Source organism: Pseudorasbora parva, chromosome 2 (assembly GCF_024679245.1).
Source record: "Pseudorasbora parva isolate DD20220531a chromosome 2, ASM2467924v1, whole genome shotgun sequence".
NCBI classification, from domain to species: Eukaryota; Metazoa; Chordata; class Actinopteri; order Cypriniformes; family Gobionidae; genus Pseudorasbora; species Pseudorasbora parva.
This window is the reverse complement of record NC_090173.1, coordinates 54611347-54630071: the sequence shown is the minus strand read 5'-3', so window position 1 is coordinate 54630071 and position 18725 is coordinate 54611347. Positions and strand designations below refer to the sequence as shown.

Sequence of the window (18725 nt, the reverse complement as noted above, 5' to 3'; positions counted from 1 at the left end):
TTGGTTTCTTTCTCACAAACAGGAGTAAAAAAAAAAGACAGACCTTACAAGAGATTGCATTTTACAATCAAATTAAATGGCAAATCTCATGCTGTAGAAAATAATGCAAAAATATAGACTCGTAAAGCGTCTCTCTCTCTCTCACACCCCCACACACACTGCGTGTTCTCATATACATTACAGCCTCTGACTCATTTGCCATCTTTCCCCTCTGTATTCTAGCGCGAGCAAGCACTCGTCTGTTCTGTTTTTGGCTGTAATAACGTGGCGTATCCAGCACAACGCTGCCGCCGGCTTATCCACCCCCTCTCCTGACTCCAACGTCGTCCCACAGATGCTGAACGCACATCCGCTGGAAACGCACGGCGTAGGGAGAGATTAAAGTCATGCTTTCTGCAGTATAGCCTACTTGCAATTCTATTCCCATGTTCTACTTTCTCTGATGTTCATGACGTCAGCTCAGTCAAAGAGACACATTCAAAGCACTAATGAATGAAGGCTACGCGTACAAGATGGATGGTGAGGGTCCTCACTAGGGTGAGAGAGATCAGTATGTTTAAGGGATGATGACCACCCCAATGACACAAGCAGGGTTCAGAGTGCTGATAAACAGATTATTGTCTTCCAAAAGGAAAGAAGTAATTCTGAACAGCCTGACACGAGTTGTCAGTAATTCCAGCCTTATGCTACAGATTTCACAATCCTCAATCTAAAAAAAAAAAAAAAAGGAGTACAAAATTGTACCTTTTAAGGTACAAGTGGCCGTCACTGGGGCTGTACCCTTAAGAGTACATTTCTGAACCTCTAAGTCAGGGGTAGGCAAGTTCGGTCCTAGAGATTTGATGTCCTCTCAGTGTTAACGTTGTTGGTGTTTGTGTGGTCTTCTGACACACTTTATCTGCTTAACAAATGTTCTGTGTCTTTGCTCATTCTGCGTCACGCAACTCTTTATTGGGTTCGCTATTCGTTACAACAACGTCTCCTTTGGCTTGTCCTCAAACACTATATCTTGTAGACCGGAAGAGTTTGGTTTGCGTTGTTGACGTGTTCTCTGAATTGCAAATCCACTTTGCTGAAAAAACCGACGCCATCGTTAATGTTCGTATCACCTAAAAACCAAGGGGGTAATCTAGCACTCGGAAAGCGTTCCACCCATAGGGGCGGCCATTGCTAACCAAGCCATCACCTGCTGTTAGCATCCCATTGACTCCCATTCATTTTTGAGTCACTTTGACAGTGAATAACTTTACATCTGAGGCGTTTAAAGACGCCATTTGTCCATTGTTTATTTCTAAAGAAACACGACAATGCATAAAAGGCTCCGTTACCTTGTATCTTACACTATCGCCCCGCAGAAGCTGTTTTTGTAAAAATAGGCTAACGATTGCGTCATAACCAACGCGACTCTGTCGCACAGTTCAGAAATTACCGTATAGACAGGAGGAGACGCTCACAGGCAATCTTTTACTGTCTATGAGGCTGTCGGGGGGACGTGGAGACATAAAGTCTGATAAAGTCAAGGGGGAAGAATGGGGAGAAGCCCATAGTGAGCCAAAAGCAACGGGAGAAAATATTTAAACAACGTGATTCAGATTTCACTTTCCACAATTACTAGAAGACCTACAGCTGTCAGACAGGAGGCTCTCGTCACATCTACGTCGTCAAGCTCAGTCTGAGCCTGCGCAGTTCGCTCAGCCATCAGGAAGTGAGTGCTCCTATACTGACATCACTTTCCACCGTTGAAGTCAATGGGATAGCTCTGTCCATTTCTTTTACTGTCTATGCTAAAAACTAGTATAATAGGTGCACATTAAATTCAATAAGGACACCTTTCATTAATCTAGAGAGTATTATTATACTATTATTATACTACTATTATTCTCAGGGTAAGTTATTACAGATTGTGTATTTTTTATTTTTTATTTTTTTCGGAAGTTCAGCAGTAAACTTATTAAATTGAATGAAACTGAACAAACTAACAAATAAATAAAGTTAAATGTTTCTCAAGCAAATTTATTCATATTACTTGTTCTCAAATAAGTTTGTTTTTTTAATCTGATTTAGTCCTTTCATTTCAGGAGTGCTGGAGTACACACTTTTTCCAGTGTACATTTCCACAAATCCAGCAGGAATAGTTTTAGTGAGGAAAACCATAATTATCTGAGTGGAAAAAGCTCCCCACCATGCACTGCTGAGGGGAACACATAAAGATTGTGTAGCGTTATTATTAGAAAGTACATAGGTCTAATGGGACATTACATAGAAAACAAGGAATTTGTGTGTCCCGAGCCAGACAATACAGCTGAGGTGTGAAGACAAATCTGACCATGTGCACTAAACTGACCTCTGACCCCAACAGCAGCCAGTCAGAGCAAAGCAACCCAATAATATACGTTCAGACAGGAAGCAGGAAGGCCTTGAATGATAATCAGGAGGAGAGGGTAAAAGGAAGGTTACAGGAGATGTAAAGAGTGAGATGAGGGAATGATGGGATAGATCTGTCCTGGTTACGTACCTCCTGTAGAGACAGCCAGACAGTCACAGGGCAGAAAATTAGGGAGGGGCTCAAAGAAGAAACAAGAAGGAATGTTCTAACATCAATACATGAGAGACAAAGCACCACCACAACACTTACAAATACTCAGAGATGACACAGATAATAATGGAAGATGGGACATTAGAAAGACACAAGCAAATAAAAGAGGTACATACAACTACAAAACAGACATCCCTGCAGGGCTTCATTTGTGGATCCAGATCCGGCACTTCCGGAATTTTGCTCCCTTGCATAGCCAGACATTTGACTATCGGCATAAAGTCTGGTCCATACTGCAGCTTATTCAATAACTACATGCTAGAAAACAGGAAGAGACCATCTGAATGAGAAGTCAAGTGAGCTTTCCTTTTTAATCATGAATAGATTTTACCCATTGAAATTAACCCCCGCCAGCCTGCCAAACGCTGGTAAAAACCTTACTGAGGCGGATAACGCTGTCAAACCACTACGGGTTACTTACTATGTTTACTCACTTTGCTGAGGAAGGTTATGTACACTAGATCTGCGCAGATTTAGCGCATATGGGTGGTTTACATACATTATTACTATATTGCCACAAGTTTTGGAACGCCTGCACTTTGATGACATCCCATTCTTAATCCGTAGGGTTTAATATGGAGTTGGCCCATCCTATAACAGCTTCAGCTCTTCTGGGAAGGCTTTCCACAAGGTTTAGAGTGTGTTTATGGGAATTTTGACCATTCTTCTAAAAGTGCATTTGTGGCTCTCAGTCTCCGCTCTAATTCATCCCAAAGGTGATCTATCGGGTTGAGCTCAGGACTCTGTGCAGGCCACAACAAACTTGCTCATCCATGTCTTTATGGACCGAGGCTTTGTGTGCAAAATTATGGTGGAACAGGAAGGGGCCATCCCCAAACTGTTCCCACAAAGTTGGAAGCATGAAATTGTCTAAAATGTCTTGGTATGCTGAATCATTAAGAGTTCCTTTCACTGGAACTAAAGGGTGAAGCCCAACCCCTGAAAAACAACCCAACACCATAATCCCCCTCCACCAAACTTTACACTCGGCACAATGCAGTCAGGCAAGTACCGTTCTCCTAGCAAGCACCAAACCCAGACTCGTCCATGGGATTGCCAGACAGAGAAGCATGATTGGCCACTCCAGAGAACACGTCTCTAGAGTCCAGTGGCGGCTGCTTTACTTCACTGTATCTCCCGCTTTGCATTGTTCTTGGTGATATAAAGCTTGGATGAGCTTCTTAACCATGGAAACCCATTCCATGAAGCTCTCTACACACTGATCTTGAGCTTATCTAAAGGCCACAGAAGTTTGGAGGTCTGGAGCTCTTGACTCTGCAGAAAGTTGACCCTCAGCATGTGCTGACCCCACTCTATGATTTTACGTGGCCTACCACTTCACGGCTGAGTTGCTGTTGTTCTCAATTGCTTCCACTTTGTTATAATACCACTAACAGTTGAGTGTGGAATATTAAGTATTGAGGAAATTTCACGAATGGATTTATTGCCCAGGTGGCAACCTATCACGAGCTCCTGAGAGCGACTCATTCTTTCACAAATGTTTGTTGAAGCGTCTGCATGCCTAGTGCTTGATTTATACACCTGTGGCCATGGAAGTGACTGAACACCTGAACTCAATGATTTGGAGCAGTGTCTCAATACTTTTGGAAATATAGTGTATAAGTCTGACATTTTTTGTTTTACTTCAAATATTAGGCAAAACATTTTTTATTTGTGTTGTACTGACTTGAATTTCCAAAAATATATATCCCTTTTAGATTTTGTATTGGAAATTTGATTTATTCACCAATTTGTTGCATTCGTGCCTAAAATGGTCATATGGTGTAACATACTAACAAAATTCTTGTAACTCTTGCTGATACTATTTGTCTTGTGTTCCATTTACTTTTTTATGATTTTTATCTCAACTCATGAATCATCATGACACATTAAATACAAAACCTGCGCATATCTGGCTTACTTGAACATCACTACAGAACAAATAATGGCACTCTTGTTCATTCGCATTGAAGCAATAGTGAAGATTAAAGAAACAATAATGTGGCCACATGGTGTTTGATGTTCTTTACTGTTTTGATCTGTCCACCATTTTTGGTGAAAAGCATGAGGATGAAAGAGGAAGGGAGGAGATGGCTGGATAACACGATTTTGTTTGAATAAGAAATGAATGTATGAAATCCAAGTTGTATAATAAATAAATATATTAAGCTCGACGTAGCTGTTAATGTGGTTTATTTTTTCGGCTAGTAGAAGTTCTGAATGTCCGCTAACTAGTAGCCAAGATGGCTCCTTGCCCTTATGTGATCATGTCATGTGCTTCCCTAGCTTCATGTGTCCATAGTTCTCATAGGTTCATTGTCTTGTCATGTGGTTGAGATCTGGTTGTTCATTGGTTGTCATAGTCATGTGTTCCCCTAAAGTCTCTGTATATATAGGCTGTCCGAAAACCTAGGCAGCTGACTCGTTGCCTCGCTACCTACAAACAATGGCTTGTAAGGTAGCGTTTGTGCACAAAGGCACCTCACGAAACACATTTACACACAAACTGACCAGCAATCACAACTTTCGGACGCCATCTTTTTTCCCACCTCAACTGTCACTGAATGGAAAGCACAGGATTGTGGGATATCAAAGGCAGTGAAGAGTACATGTATGCTGCCTTCAAAACTCGATCAGATGAAGGAGACAGGAAGTAAAGCTAACTTTAGATTCGTTCTTGATGCCTTCTAACCATGAAATGTGTCCTCCGAAGGCAGCATTTTCTAGGTTTTGGACGCAGCCCTAGTCTTCATGTTTGCCTTGTCAGTTTGTCGAGTATTGTTTCCTCTAAAGCAACCCTGTCGCCTTTGGCTTGGCTTGCTCAGTTGGGGACACTAAAAATATGATTAAAGTTATTCAATTATTATACAAATAAAATGTATGAATTAGGTCCTATTTAATTCTATAAACTATAATACTGATCTGCCAACATTGTCGCTATATGATAAATTAAAATAAGCTGATAACATCACTGTTTTCTCCAGTACGACTGTACAGCCAAATCTAATTTTGTCGCAATATTATCCTGTTTGACACTGTGAAGCTGCTTTGACACAATCGTGATTGTAAAAGCGCTATATAAATAAAGTTGATTGATTGATTGATTGATTGATTGATTGATTGATTGATAAAGCGCGCTGTTAGTGAGTTTTTTGTCAAGTCAAGTCAAATCAACGTTTCCATTTGCTCACTTTGGATTATTTGCAATAAAACTGCACTTGGGTTCATCTACACTCGCCTCCTCTGGATCTTGTTGTTACAATACCACAGTAATATTGTCCTCAGTCCTCATACAGTCCTCAGGTCTTTACACTGGCTTCCAGTTACATCTAGGATCGATTTTAAAATACTACTACTTGTTTATAAATATCTTAATGACCTAGGACCTCAATACATCGCAGATATGCTGATTAAATACAAACACATCAGATCACTCAGATCAGCAGGATCAAATCAGATAGAAATACCAAGAGTTCACTCAAAGCAAGGAGAGTCTGCCTTTAGCTATTATGCCAGCCGTAGTTGGAACCAGCTTCCTGAACAGATCAGGATCCAACAGTAGCCACATTCAAATCCAGACTCAAAACACACCTGTTTAGCTGTGCATTTACTGAATGAGCGCTGAGCACTGTACGTCCGACTGATTGCACCCTATCTATGCATCATTTTTTAAAATTATTTTTATAACTGTTTTAGTTTACCTGTTCTTTTCTTTGGTTATCATTTTATTATTTTTAATTCTCTTTACATTGTATTCTTTTTCTTATGCATTTTTTAGCCCTATTTTAATTCATTTCTATGTAAAGCACTTTGAATTGCTATTGTGTATGAAATGTGCCATATAAATAAACTTGCCTTGCCTTGCTTGCTTAATAAAAATATATAAAAAGTGTTTTTTTAAATAGTTATGCAGCAGAGTCTGCAAAGGGATTTACAGAAAAATAGCAGAACATATGTAGTCTTTCTGCCTGTTCAAATATACAGACATAACTGAGAAACAAAGCTAAACACAGTTCTGCTAGTCTAGTTTGTGTAAATCACACTCTCACATGATCTTTATCTTAAGTCTTTACAAATATTTAAAAGATCTGATGCAAGCAACCTGGCAGAAATGGCAAAACACAGTAATCATTTTCTCCCCTCAGAAACCCTCATTGTACCACTTACTGTATAAACACGACTCTGTACCCAGACGGACTGAAAAAAGCTTAATGTCATCCAATCAGATTAGATCTTGCCAGATTCTTTTTACATCAGATTACCAAGTAATAAGGCTTGTGAACTGTGTTTCAGTAGTTTACATGCTGCTTGCATAAACTTACAAATGCGTGTAAAACTTTTTTCTAAAATCTGCATCCCTCCCTTTCCTCTCAAACGGTCCAGATTTATCAAGAGCCTCGCGGTTTACAAATTAAAGTCTGTGAGAGCTGACATTTAAAAAGTAAATTGACTAGTAACAGACTTCATGTGCTGGCAGAAAGCACACAGCTTCATCTGATATGTCAGTGTGTGTTGCACACTTGTCACTAGTGACTCTATTTGTCCCTAGGAGACGACACACGTCTGCTGGAGGAATCCCTCGCAGTGCTGTGAAAAACACATTAGGATGTTAATGAGCAGCAGTGTGTTCACGGCTTTCCCCGACAGCAGACCGTGCTGTGCTATGCAGTGTGCAGTGAACCCACAGCAAATATCAGAGTAAGAGTCCGGTTCTGACCTAACTTCAGCAGCCAGCCCTCTCGGTCCGGGTTGAAGAACGTGTGTGTGAGGTCGTTGCCGTCGTCCTCTGGGATTTTGAAGGGCTCGCTCTTGATGCTCTCGTACAGGTTCTGCGGGGTGCAGAGACATTAGTGCTGTTCATGTATGCAGATGAGTACATTTACACGCCTGGCTCTGTAAAATATTAAAAACAGTCCTATGGCTGCTATTGCATTATTCATGAGTGGCTCAGAGATTTAAAGTCAGTCATACACTGTAACTGTAACTCATTTCATTTGAGGACACTGATTACCTTAATACTTTATCAATTAAGTTAAAAAAAAACAATAGTCATGAGTACTTTGAAATAATTTTCTGATTTAAATTAGTTACTACTAATACTACTACTAAATTAGTTAATTAGTTAACTATTGGATTTAGTAGTTCACTAAAACAAGGATATGTCTTAATATACAATTCAACTTAACACTCCATTCAAATACTTAATTTGGCTGAAACTTCACTATATTAAGTAAAACCACTGAAATTACGAACTTTAAATGAGTGCTTACAGTTACTGCTAGCTCACAATAGCACACACAAAGTCCAATCCAATAAATTAAGCTAACTCTACATTTGAGGAATCTGATTACCTTAATTATTTTAAGTTTACAAACCAATAGTTATGAGTTCTCTGAACTTATTTCAGTTGTGTTCACTAAAAGAAGATAGACATTGCAGTCTAGAAATTAAGTGATTAATTAAGTGATGATTGAGCATTAGTGATGAACACCTGCTGTTAACAAGCAGAATCACTGAAGAAAAGAGAAACACAAGAACTACAACTGACTTCAACTGACTTTATTTCTATTAGTCTAAAGAAGCTCTTATTGAGAATTAACAGAGATGCAAAAGATTAGCAAAGATTAACAGTTTAGATGATGATGATGACCACAAACTCACATAAAAAGCCAAGAGTCAAAATGCCCAACTAAAGGAAACACTGATCACCATAATGGTGATAAAAACAATTAAATAACTGAAAATGTTTGATCACCATTATGTTTCAACCACCACAGTTTTATAACGAACCTAAAAGCCCACTAACATTGTGTTTTGTGCCATCGCTTTGGCAAAGCATCTGTCAATCGACAAGAAACATTCTTCATTAACAATTATTCAGTTATTTTTAAAATACAATGTCACTGTAAAGAACAAAGTAGTTTCCATGTACTGTAGCTAGCTATTTTTGATAGAGAGTAGCTTGACGGTGTCTTAACTACTACGTTATGAGTAGCTTGCCCAACACTGCTAACCGAGGTCTTCAGGATTACTAGAAAGCTACAGGCATGATAGTTTTTATCAATGTTGGAGCTAAACTCTGCAGGACTGTGTCCCTCCAGGACTGAAGTTGCCCATCCCTGATCTAGTTATAATGTTGTATTATATTATGCATCATTAATGTCTGAACTCCCGTTACCCTGAGCAGGTCCTCTGGCAGGTCTCCTCCCTCATTAATGCCTCTGTTCATGGAGATGAAGCGCTCTACGGCCGGTTTGTCCCTGACGTTGGGATTGTGAAGGCTGGTGTTTAACATGATGATGGCGAAGGACAGGACGTAACATGTGTCTGCAAAGACAAAAGAGACACAGTCAGCACACAAACACCAAATAAGCCATCACAGTTTAAAGTGGTGTAAGCATTTTCTGGAATACCACACAGATGGCATTGAAAAATGTATTGTCTCTGTTGCAGCTCTTCTGAATGGCAATAATAATTGAGGTATACTATTAAAATGAATAGGCTAATAACACAGCTATTGTAAATATACAACAATAATATTACATGTTAAAATATTTAAGAAGAAGATTTGTTTTTATTTAAAGGCTTGTCACAGAGAAAACATATTTTTTCAAACTTCTATCTTTCACTCTAATAGTCTGAGTGTTTGCGCTTTTTATGTCAGTCCAACAGTGTTGCTAGTTTTACTTCAGAGCCGAAAGCCTGACATGAGCGTGGGTGAGAGTCACTGCTGTGGCGAGAAAAACTGTTTCGCTGCCAGACAGAGTTGTTTTCTTACGGCTTCAGTACAGCGCAGTCACTGTTTACTCTCCAAACACATCATGACATGAGCTCTTAACTCGAACAAGTGTCTGTTCTGCCGGTATTCAGATCAGCTGACGACAGGGCGTTTAACCTGTGAGTCTGTGCCGCACTAACAGCCCAGCGGGGAGCAATAAGACCACTGACCTCTCCATTCATTTCATCACCACAAACAATCAAAGAACGCTCTATAAACTGTGAAGAGATAGGACACGTTTTGCTACAGATGAACTCAAAGGAAAAACACAAACAAAAAATTTGTTTTATATATAATATGGCATCAAGTACCAAAATGATGGTTCCATTAAACCAGACGTGTTATCATTCAGGTAAGCTAGTTAAGTTTAAAGGCCCACTGAAGTGCCTTAAAACATGCAGCATTATTCAATATGTTGATGTAATTTCCACTGAAAAAGGAAGACAGGGCGGGGCATATCGAACAGCCCCTCCCTTTTTTCAAACAGCCAATAGCGTTGGGTTTCTATCAGAGGATCGGCCAGAGCCGTTGAGCTTAAAGCCACAGTTTCCTCCTAAACGCTAACCGTTTCTCCTCCTAATCTCCTTCATATCGCTTTAAAACACATTCTGTGCAGAATTCAAAGGGGTCCGTTACGTTTTCTGGTCTGTGGCAACTTGATTATATGATGGAAAGGGGAAGCAACTGGGAACAACAGCAACTCGGCCAAGAAGTGGTAGGCCACGTAATATCAAAGAGTGGGGTCAGCACATGCTGAGGGTCACAGAGAGCAAAAGTCGCCAACTTTCAAGAGCTGCAGACCTCCAAACTTCACATGGCCTTCAGATGAGCTCAAGATCAGTGCATAGAGAGCTTCATGGAATGGGTTTCCATGGCCAAGCAGCTCATCCAAGCCTTACATCACCAAGTGCAATGCAAAGCGTGGGATGCAGTGGAGTAAAGCCAGGGGCCAAAGAGCAGAAGTTGGCACACATGGCACATGGCTGTGCTGGCTGGGTGGCCAGAGCAGGAGGGACTGCTCAATGTATGTATCTGACAATTTTATTTTTTCAGCCAAACTGACTAAATGTCAGCGGTGGAAAGTCCAGGTCCAGAAAATAAAAAGTCCTGCTCTGTATTTTGTTCCAAACACCTGGATTTGCTAATATCACATTTTTTCAGCTAGGAGGCATAATTAATTCGTGAAATCAGCTGACTGAGTTCATGAGTGGAATAAAAATATGTCAGGACTTCTACTCTTTGGCCCCTGTATTTTACACCTCTGTGTAAAGCACACTGCCACTGGACTCTAGAGCAGTGAGACGTGTTCTCTGGAGTGACCAATCAAACTTCTCTGTCTGGCAATATGATGGACGAGTCTGAGTTCGGTGGTTATCAGGAGAACGGTACTTGCCTGACTGCATTGTGCCAAGTTTAAAGTTTAGTGGAGGAGGGATTATGGTGTGGGGTGGTTTTTCAGGGGTTGGGCTTGGCCCCTTAGACTGCGCACTAGTGCACAAAGCATCAGTCCATAAAGACATGGATGAGTGAGTTTGGTATGAAGGAACTTGACTGGCCTGCACAGAGTCCTGAGCTCAACCCGATAGATCACCTTTGGGATGAATTAGAGCGGAGACTGAGAGCCAGGCCTTCTCATCCAACATCAGTGCCTGACCTCACAAATGCGCTTCTAGAAGAATCATAATTTTTTGCGAATGTTTGTTGGATCTATGGTTTCAGAAAAACGGCAAATCGCTCCACTATGTTGGTAATGACGGAACTTGCGACCTAAGTTGGCTAACAATGCTTTTGGGAAACGCACCCCTGAAAGAAAAAAAAACACTTGACTGAGTGAGTTTTGGGCTTAAACTGATGTTTTTTTGAGCAACATCTCCATGAAAAGGGGTCGGACAGAAGCGAGGTTTTCATTAGTATGGACGCTGGGTATTTTGCTCATGTCTGACCTGTGGACTGAAAGACTCCAGGGTTGCACTGGCAGTACCGGGACGCAAACGCCTCCATCATTCTGTCAATCTTCTGTGCCTCACCGGGAAGTCTGAAGCTCCAGAGAAACTGCCTGTGTGAAGACAGCAAATCCATCAGAAAATCAGTGAGTCATGAGTCAACAAGCCCAGTAAACCCTAATGCTTAAAATAAATAACTGGTTTAGGGTAGGGTAAATTTAAATTAAACAGATTACTTCAATCAAAATAGCTTTTAAGAGTCCTTTCTTTTTCTTTTGTGTTCACAAAACTGACACATTTAAAATCATCTGAATTGTTTAATTGTTTTCATTGGTGACTAAATGGTACCACTATTCCGATAATACATTTTTTCCTGCAGAGAAGCTTTTCCCACCTCAGAGCCTGAACGAGGTTGAGGTCGGCAAATTCATGGAGCTCTACGAAAGCCTGGAGCACTTTGATGTTGAAATCATCCCTGCGAGAAAAACAACAACCACACACAGAGACGGTTACTTTCTGCAAAGAAGGATCGAGTGCTTGTCTTTATAGGGTTACTTCACCCAAAAATGAAATTTATGTCATTAACTCCTCTCCCTAATGTCGTTCCACAACCGTAAGACCTCCGTTCATCTTCAGACACAGTTTAAGATATTTTATATTTAGTCCGAGAGCGTATGCAAGTGTATGCACACTATACTGTCCATGTCCAGAAAGGGAATAAAAACATCATCGCAGTAGTCCATATGGGACATCAGTGGGTTAATCAGAGTCTCTTGAAGCATCGAAAATACATTTTGGTCCAAAAATAACAAAAACTACGACTTTATTCAGCATTGTCTTCTCTTCCGCGTTTATTTCAGTCCTCAAATAAAGATTCAAACGGTTATGAATCAAAGATGAACGGAGGTCTTACGGGTGTGGAACGACATTAGGGTGAGGAGTTAATGACATACATTTTATTTTTGGGTGAACTAACCCTTTAAAAATAAAATTTTAAGATAATTTGCAATGCTCATCCGCCTTCGCCCGGTTGATATCTATAATCCTGTTGTTTTGACAAGAGGCATCCCACGAGGTGGTCCGTTTCCTTCAGAGGCACACGTGTCGCGTTTCACTGCTGCGGTTTTGCTCCATAAACCCAGACAATCAATTTCCAGAGGATTTTTTTGTGATGAATCGGGCACAGATCTCACACACACAAACTGAATAAAGCAGAGCGAGAAACTGAAGGAATGAAGCGAAGCTTTACCGTTCGCCCAAGTAATCCCCAATGACAGTTTTGTTCAAGCCTTCTCCTTTATAGAGGAACTGAGCGATGTCTTCAGGCGTGTGCTGCAGGAGGTCGTTCTCCAGAAGAAACTGGATCCCCTGTGAGAAATTTGATTTAAAACAGGATTTTAGGATCAACCCTAGAAATGTCAGGTGGAAGATTTCCAAAATGTAGTACACTACGTCAGGGAAAAATTGTCAGTACAAATACTAGGCTTTTATAGCATTAAAATATTTAGGAACGAATAATGGAATATATTCTCTGGGTCATCGTAGGAAAGACAACTTACTTTTTTGGGGTCCATGTTGAATTTCTTTCTCCCCATTGCAATTTGTTTGTTTCTCTGTGTTGTTTTGCTGCAAATGGAAGCAAAAATGTCTTAACAAATATCCTCTAATAAGACTAAGGAGGACAAAGAACCTCTTGTATGATTGGCCTGCGGATACAATGAGCCAAACAACACTTTCATAACTATCAAACAGTCCAGATTACAGGCACAGGTCCTGTTGATTTAACCCTTATGCTCTCGTCACGTACCTGTAGCACTCCCTTCCCGCAAAGCCCTAAAATTATACGGCAAGTGTTTTTTCTTTGTTCTTTGCAATTTGTTTAAATAGTAATTAGATGCTATTTATACTAGGGATGTCCCGATCAAGTTTTTTTGCCCTCGAGTCCAAAACTGAGTCATTTGATTTTGAGTATCTGCCGATATCGAGCCCCGATACTTCTATAACACAAAAAAGAATAAAGAAAAGCGAAAAAAACGATCTAGGATTTTCCTTATTTTTTTATTTAATTCAACTTATTTTAACATTCAACTCTGTTAACAAACAGAGCACTTCTGTGAGGTAGCTTGAACAATCAAGTAATAAATAACATAAATTCTTCACTTTTGGATTTTAGTGCAACAGTAAATATAAAAAAAGTCCGGGACCGGAGTTGCACAGTAGAGAGCAGGAAGTACAACGGCGATATCAAAAGCCCGCCCATACTCTCACGGATGCAGAACAATTAATTATGTTGGTGTGAAATGAACAGTTATGGAAATGTAGAAATTAAAGCTAAAGCTCCAATCTGCTCCCGAAAATCCTAAAAAAAGTCCGTTAGTGCCTCAGTGACAACTTCACTCGTCGATCTCGGCTGTCAATCATGACGTTACACACCCGTTTTTATAGCATCAAATAACTAAATAAAACTAAACGTATTTAAAAAAACGAACACTTGAAATGAAATCATTGTGATGATAACCGGGGCGATCGAGGCGCGGAGGCTTCAGTTTCTGAGAAGGGTGCTGCCGGTGCTGCAGGCTTGATTTAACAACAAAAAGTGACGTCATGCCGCACACGTTGCTGTTTCTGAGTGGAGTTAAAAGGGTCTATAAAGGGTCTAGGATCTAACTATTATATATCCGAGTCCTGATCGGGAGGTAACGTCCGATTCCGATCGAGTCAGAAATCACCTGATGGGATCGGGACATCCCTAATTTATACTTTATTTTGGCAGATACTATTTGCACCTTATTGTTGCACATTAACAGGATGCAATAATAACACAGAGTGTAAATTATTATATTTGTTAAAATTATTAAATGGATGCAGCCTTACAAGTGCACTATGTAACTTTTCCGTCCGCTAGATGTCGCCTATTCAAAACAAAGGCGTAGTTTGAGCTCAGAATCTCGGGACATGTGGTTTTCACCTCACAGCTGGTGGAAAAGATTCAGGATAGGACTCAGGCAGAAATCATGTTGATGGATGAGATTATTAACATTACTGTAGTGAAGCAGAGCAGGACCGAGTGTTGAGGAGCTGAGCAAGGCCACTGGAGCGGTTGTTACGCAATACACAGCGGAAAGCGGAAGAATAAAAGCAGAAACCGAGAGTAATGCAGATATGACACAATTGACAGACGACTTCCTCAGACGTCCCGGTTTATTGGTTAAAAAGGCAATTTTCTCTAACGATTTACAAATCATTGGAAACATTATATATATTAGGATATTGTAAGAACTCAACTGAACAAAATATATAACACTGGCCAGGTGGATTTTAGATATTTTACTGAAATTTTTTACATAGTGCACATTTAATGGGACAATAAAAGCCTTCCCTATACCTATCCCTAACCCTACCCAATAAATAATTGTATTATTATTATTATTATTAAACATTTCGTTAGGCACTTTATTTCCACTTTTAGAAGTAATTATCTTTTCCAATGTGATATGTCCATGGCAAAAGGGAAAAGAGCGAGCTCGACAAAAGGCGGATTCGAACCCGAATCCGCGAGCACGACTGGCTTTTAAAGGGAATGGGAGATGAGACCCTGATTGTTTTTTTGCACGTTACACCCAAAACACACCCATGACTGATTAAGAGATGAGGCACAACCCTTTTAGACCATGAGCCTGGAGCACAGACATCATTAAACTAGCAAAAGTGGATTCGGACGCCCTAAGTGCACCTGCACTATTAGCTTCAGACCATGTGCTCAGATTGGTAAAATAGGGCCCTTACGGTTATTGAATATTAGATACTCAACACCCTTTCTCCCATCCTAACACTGACGAATATTCCTATATCTATATTCCTGTAAGCGCAATAAAAGACAGTGTGTGTACAGCACACATCCCCTCCTCCTCCTCTCAGGTGTGTGTGAGCGGCGACCTGTCAACTGGACGACACAGTCTGAATAGAGAGCTTAACGAATGTTTAGAAGAGGACAGATCCATGAGGACACTCGGACAAAAGAGAGGCAACATTTCCCATCTCTCAATACTCACCTATCGCCCACACACGTGAGCTGCTCGATTTCCGTCATCACTTCGGCGATCTCAAACTTCAAGCGCTGTGAAACAGAGGCTCACGTCAAACAGAAGACTATAGCTCAAACATTCATTAAGTTGACTCATGCAAAATGTCTACCTTGAATACAATGTGTTGAAAGTGTCTGCCAAATGTCTATTACAATGCTCTAAAGCTGAGAAACAATCTCCTTTAGTTTATGTTCAGAATCCAACTATAGTGGAATTATGCGGAGAAATAAATGCATTTTCTTTCATAATTATTTGATGTGATACATCTACATTGTGATTTCTTTGTTTTCGACTGCATTCTCACCTCGATATCATCAAGCAGTTCTTTTTTCCTGCGCCGTATGTTGGACAGCTCGTCTCGCTCCTCTAAGGACAGGTCTTCAGGTACTGTAATCAAACACACACAAGGAAGAGACACTGTAAGCATGTTTATATGAGCACCGGATAGAGCAGAAGAGCATGGCAGGACAGTCAAATCAGCAGTAATGTGGGTCAGAGGTTTCCCCTCAGCTTTCATAACTCCATCCAGACTCTGAGTGGATGACTGAGAAGTGTCTTTGACATAAAGTCAAGGCAAGTCACCTTTGCTTACACAGCGCTTTATACAACACAGACTGATTCAAAGCAGCTTCACTGTAAAATGATAAATGTTCATTATCAAATATGAGACAAATTCTGCTGTAAAGCAGCTGAAAGTTCAATGCAAACGGAGATATTGTCTTGTAAAGTTATGGCAATTTATTGCCTACAAAAACGGCCGGTTTGGACTACAACGAGCTTCTTCCCGGGTTGGTGACATCATAAACCTCGCTAGTCTCTGCAGATGTGACGTCTGCCCGTAATGGGAAGGGCCGTGGCGTTTCTGGACAACCTGTGCTTGGCACTTCAGCCAATAAAAATACAGGAAACTACATTTGACCATCAAACCAATCTAAGACCATCGCGTTTTTCAGAGGGATGGGCTTCAGAAGCAGGAAGCAAACGATCCGTTCAAAGGACAGTGGAGACAGCGGTGTGAAATAAAGGTCAAATATAAGAAAAATACGGAGTAAAAAAAAAAAAGAAGTATTAGACATGTTATACTGCGCCCCATAAACACAACCAAGCCTAGAAAAAAAAACACAGAACAACCCCTTTAACTTTACTTGAAAACAACACATACGTTTTTTGTGTTTGTTTTTTTAATTATTGGTGTTTCCATTCTGCGTTTATATGGAATCTCCCAAAGTGAACATAAAAATAGGTAGATGGAAACATAGCTGTAGACAAGCTGACAGTTCACACAATCTGAGAACACCTGCATTTGTTTGATGTCTTGAACCTCACAAACTTTGTAAAAACCCAGTGACAAGTTTACAAGTAGGCTGGAGTTGTGAACTGACTTTACCAGCGTTTAAAATCCCATACTGTCCTGTAGTTCAAGCGTATGTTGTGAATGCGTTTGTTTATCCAGATGGACTACACTGGCATTGTCATGTCATTAAGGCATCAGTTGCCTAAATGACCTGCTATTCGTGACTCCCCGCATGGTCCTGTGGCAGAGAACGTGTCCACTGGATGCGCATCTCAGAATCTCAGCGGTCATCCGAGTACTTTTCTGTCCATTGTTTTATAATTTCAGTGAATTAAGGCATACTAATTATTTCACATACTGATTTTCCCTTTCTGTATAGTCAGGGTTCCCACACCTTATATTTGACCCACTGAACATATTTCTGACCAAAGAGTCCTTGAACACTGACTTACTATCCATACTCATTGACTCCTCCTTATTTTACGTCAACCACACATTAGTACATATTTGACAAACTGAACATATTTCTGGCTCAAGAGTCCTCCATCCTAAACTCTATAGGAACTTCTATTAACTTTCTTTCTTTTTAGGAGTCAGTTAAAAGCATAACATTTAAATCAGGATAGTCAGTCACTGAAGATTTTTGGACTGTTGATATTTTTTGTCCATTTACATGGAAGAGAAAAACTGTAAAGTGCATATTTCTACTAAGTGTTTTTGTCAACTCGCATAACGATGACTTTAAAGGTCCTGTTCTTCGCGATTCCATCTTTCAAACTTTAGTTAGTGTGTAATGTTGCTGTTAGAGCATAAATAATACCTGTAAAATTATAAAGAGATATTTTATTTAACAGAAGTTCCCTTTCAAAGCCTACAGCGAACGGCCGGTTTGGACTACAGCGCTGCACTTCCTTCAGGAATGACGTCACTAGAACCGTTTGTTGACTAACCCTCCGCCCACAAGAACACGCAAAATAGGGGGCGTGGTCTCGTTGCTCTCCCACGTGGAGAAGAACGCGCATTCAGCGCTTGCATCTCCCCGTTATGGTTAGAGGCGGGACCTTTCTGGGCAAAGTGCGCTAAGCTGCTGTCCAATCACAACACGGGAAGCGCTGGCCCAATCAGAACTCGTTACGTGTTTCTGAAGGAGAGACTTCATAGAACAAGGAAATCATCAGGCCGTTTTTAGGACAGAGGAAACAGCGCTGTACAGATAAGTCAATTGTGTGAAAAATACAGTTTTTTTACACGCAAAACATGAACTCATGTTATATTGCACACTGTAAACATAATCAGTGCTTCAAAAACACGAGAAGAATGGGACCTTTAATGTTAATCAGGGTTCCCACACCGTTAACTTCAAATCCAAGAACCTTTCAAGGACTTTCCAGATCCAATTTCGTCAAATTCAAGGACTTAATGTAGAGACACATTTCAAGTAAGAGCAAGGTTACATTGTGTTACCTTGTAAGATACATTGTTAGTGTTTGCATGTGTCAAACACAACTGTGCAAAAAAGCATTGTTTGTGCATTTATTTTTGTCCATAGGACAGAGATCTGATATTGTATTTGTTGTATTTCTGTTTCGTATTAAACAGAAGAATATTTGGCACATCTTATACTGTATTCGAACATGATCTGATATTAATAACTTCTGATTTTATTCCAAAGAGCTTAGGCTCATGTAACCAGAAGTTTTAAGATATACAAATATGCTTTTTAACTTTTTCTTGACTCATGGGTTTACATTAACAAGCAAAGCAATTAATCATTACATTAGATAAAATATGTGGGCAACATATTATCACAAATGTTTTATGTTTATTGAACACAATATACAGTCATTGGGTTCGGTGTACGCACTGCGTATAACTAACGTAAATCAAGCAAGCTAGTGTGCATAGGCCACGAAAAGTTAGTGAAAGAACACATTAGCGGACCGGAGGGAATAAAATGGATTTTTATTCCAAAAAACTTCTTTCACGGGCCTGTATCTATGTGCGTTAATTTTCAAAAACTTTCCAGGGC

General features: G+C 40.2%; 1 protein-coding gene across 2 annotated transcripts in view; it reads right to left on the bottom strand.

Moving 5' to 3' along the window:
• cyth3b (cytohesin 3b) overlaps positions 1–18725 on the bottom strand; it is a 68105-nt gene that overhangs the window by 9862 nt on the left and 39518 nt on the right. For both annotated transcript variants that reach the window (XM_067424646.1, XM_067424639.1), the window contains exons 2-9: positions 15707–15789; positions 15370–15434; positions 12877–12943; positions 12567–12685; positions 11712–11792; positions 11318–11430; positions 8775–8923; positions 7314–7425 (exon numbers count right to left, since the gene is read on the bottom strand). In XM_067424646.1, the coding sequence (XP_067280747.1) occupies positions 7314–7425; positions 8775–8923; positions 11318–11430; positions 11712–11792; positions 12567–12685; positions 12877–12943; positions 15370–15434; positions 15707–15789 (789 nt within the window). The remainder of the gene's footprint in view (positions 1–7313; positions 7426–8774; positions 8924–11317; positions 11431–11711; positions 11793–12566; positions 12686–12876; positions 12944–15369; positions 15435–15706; positions 15790–18725) is intronic.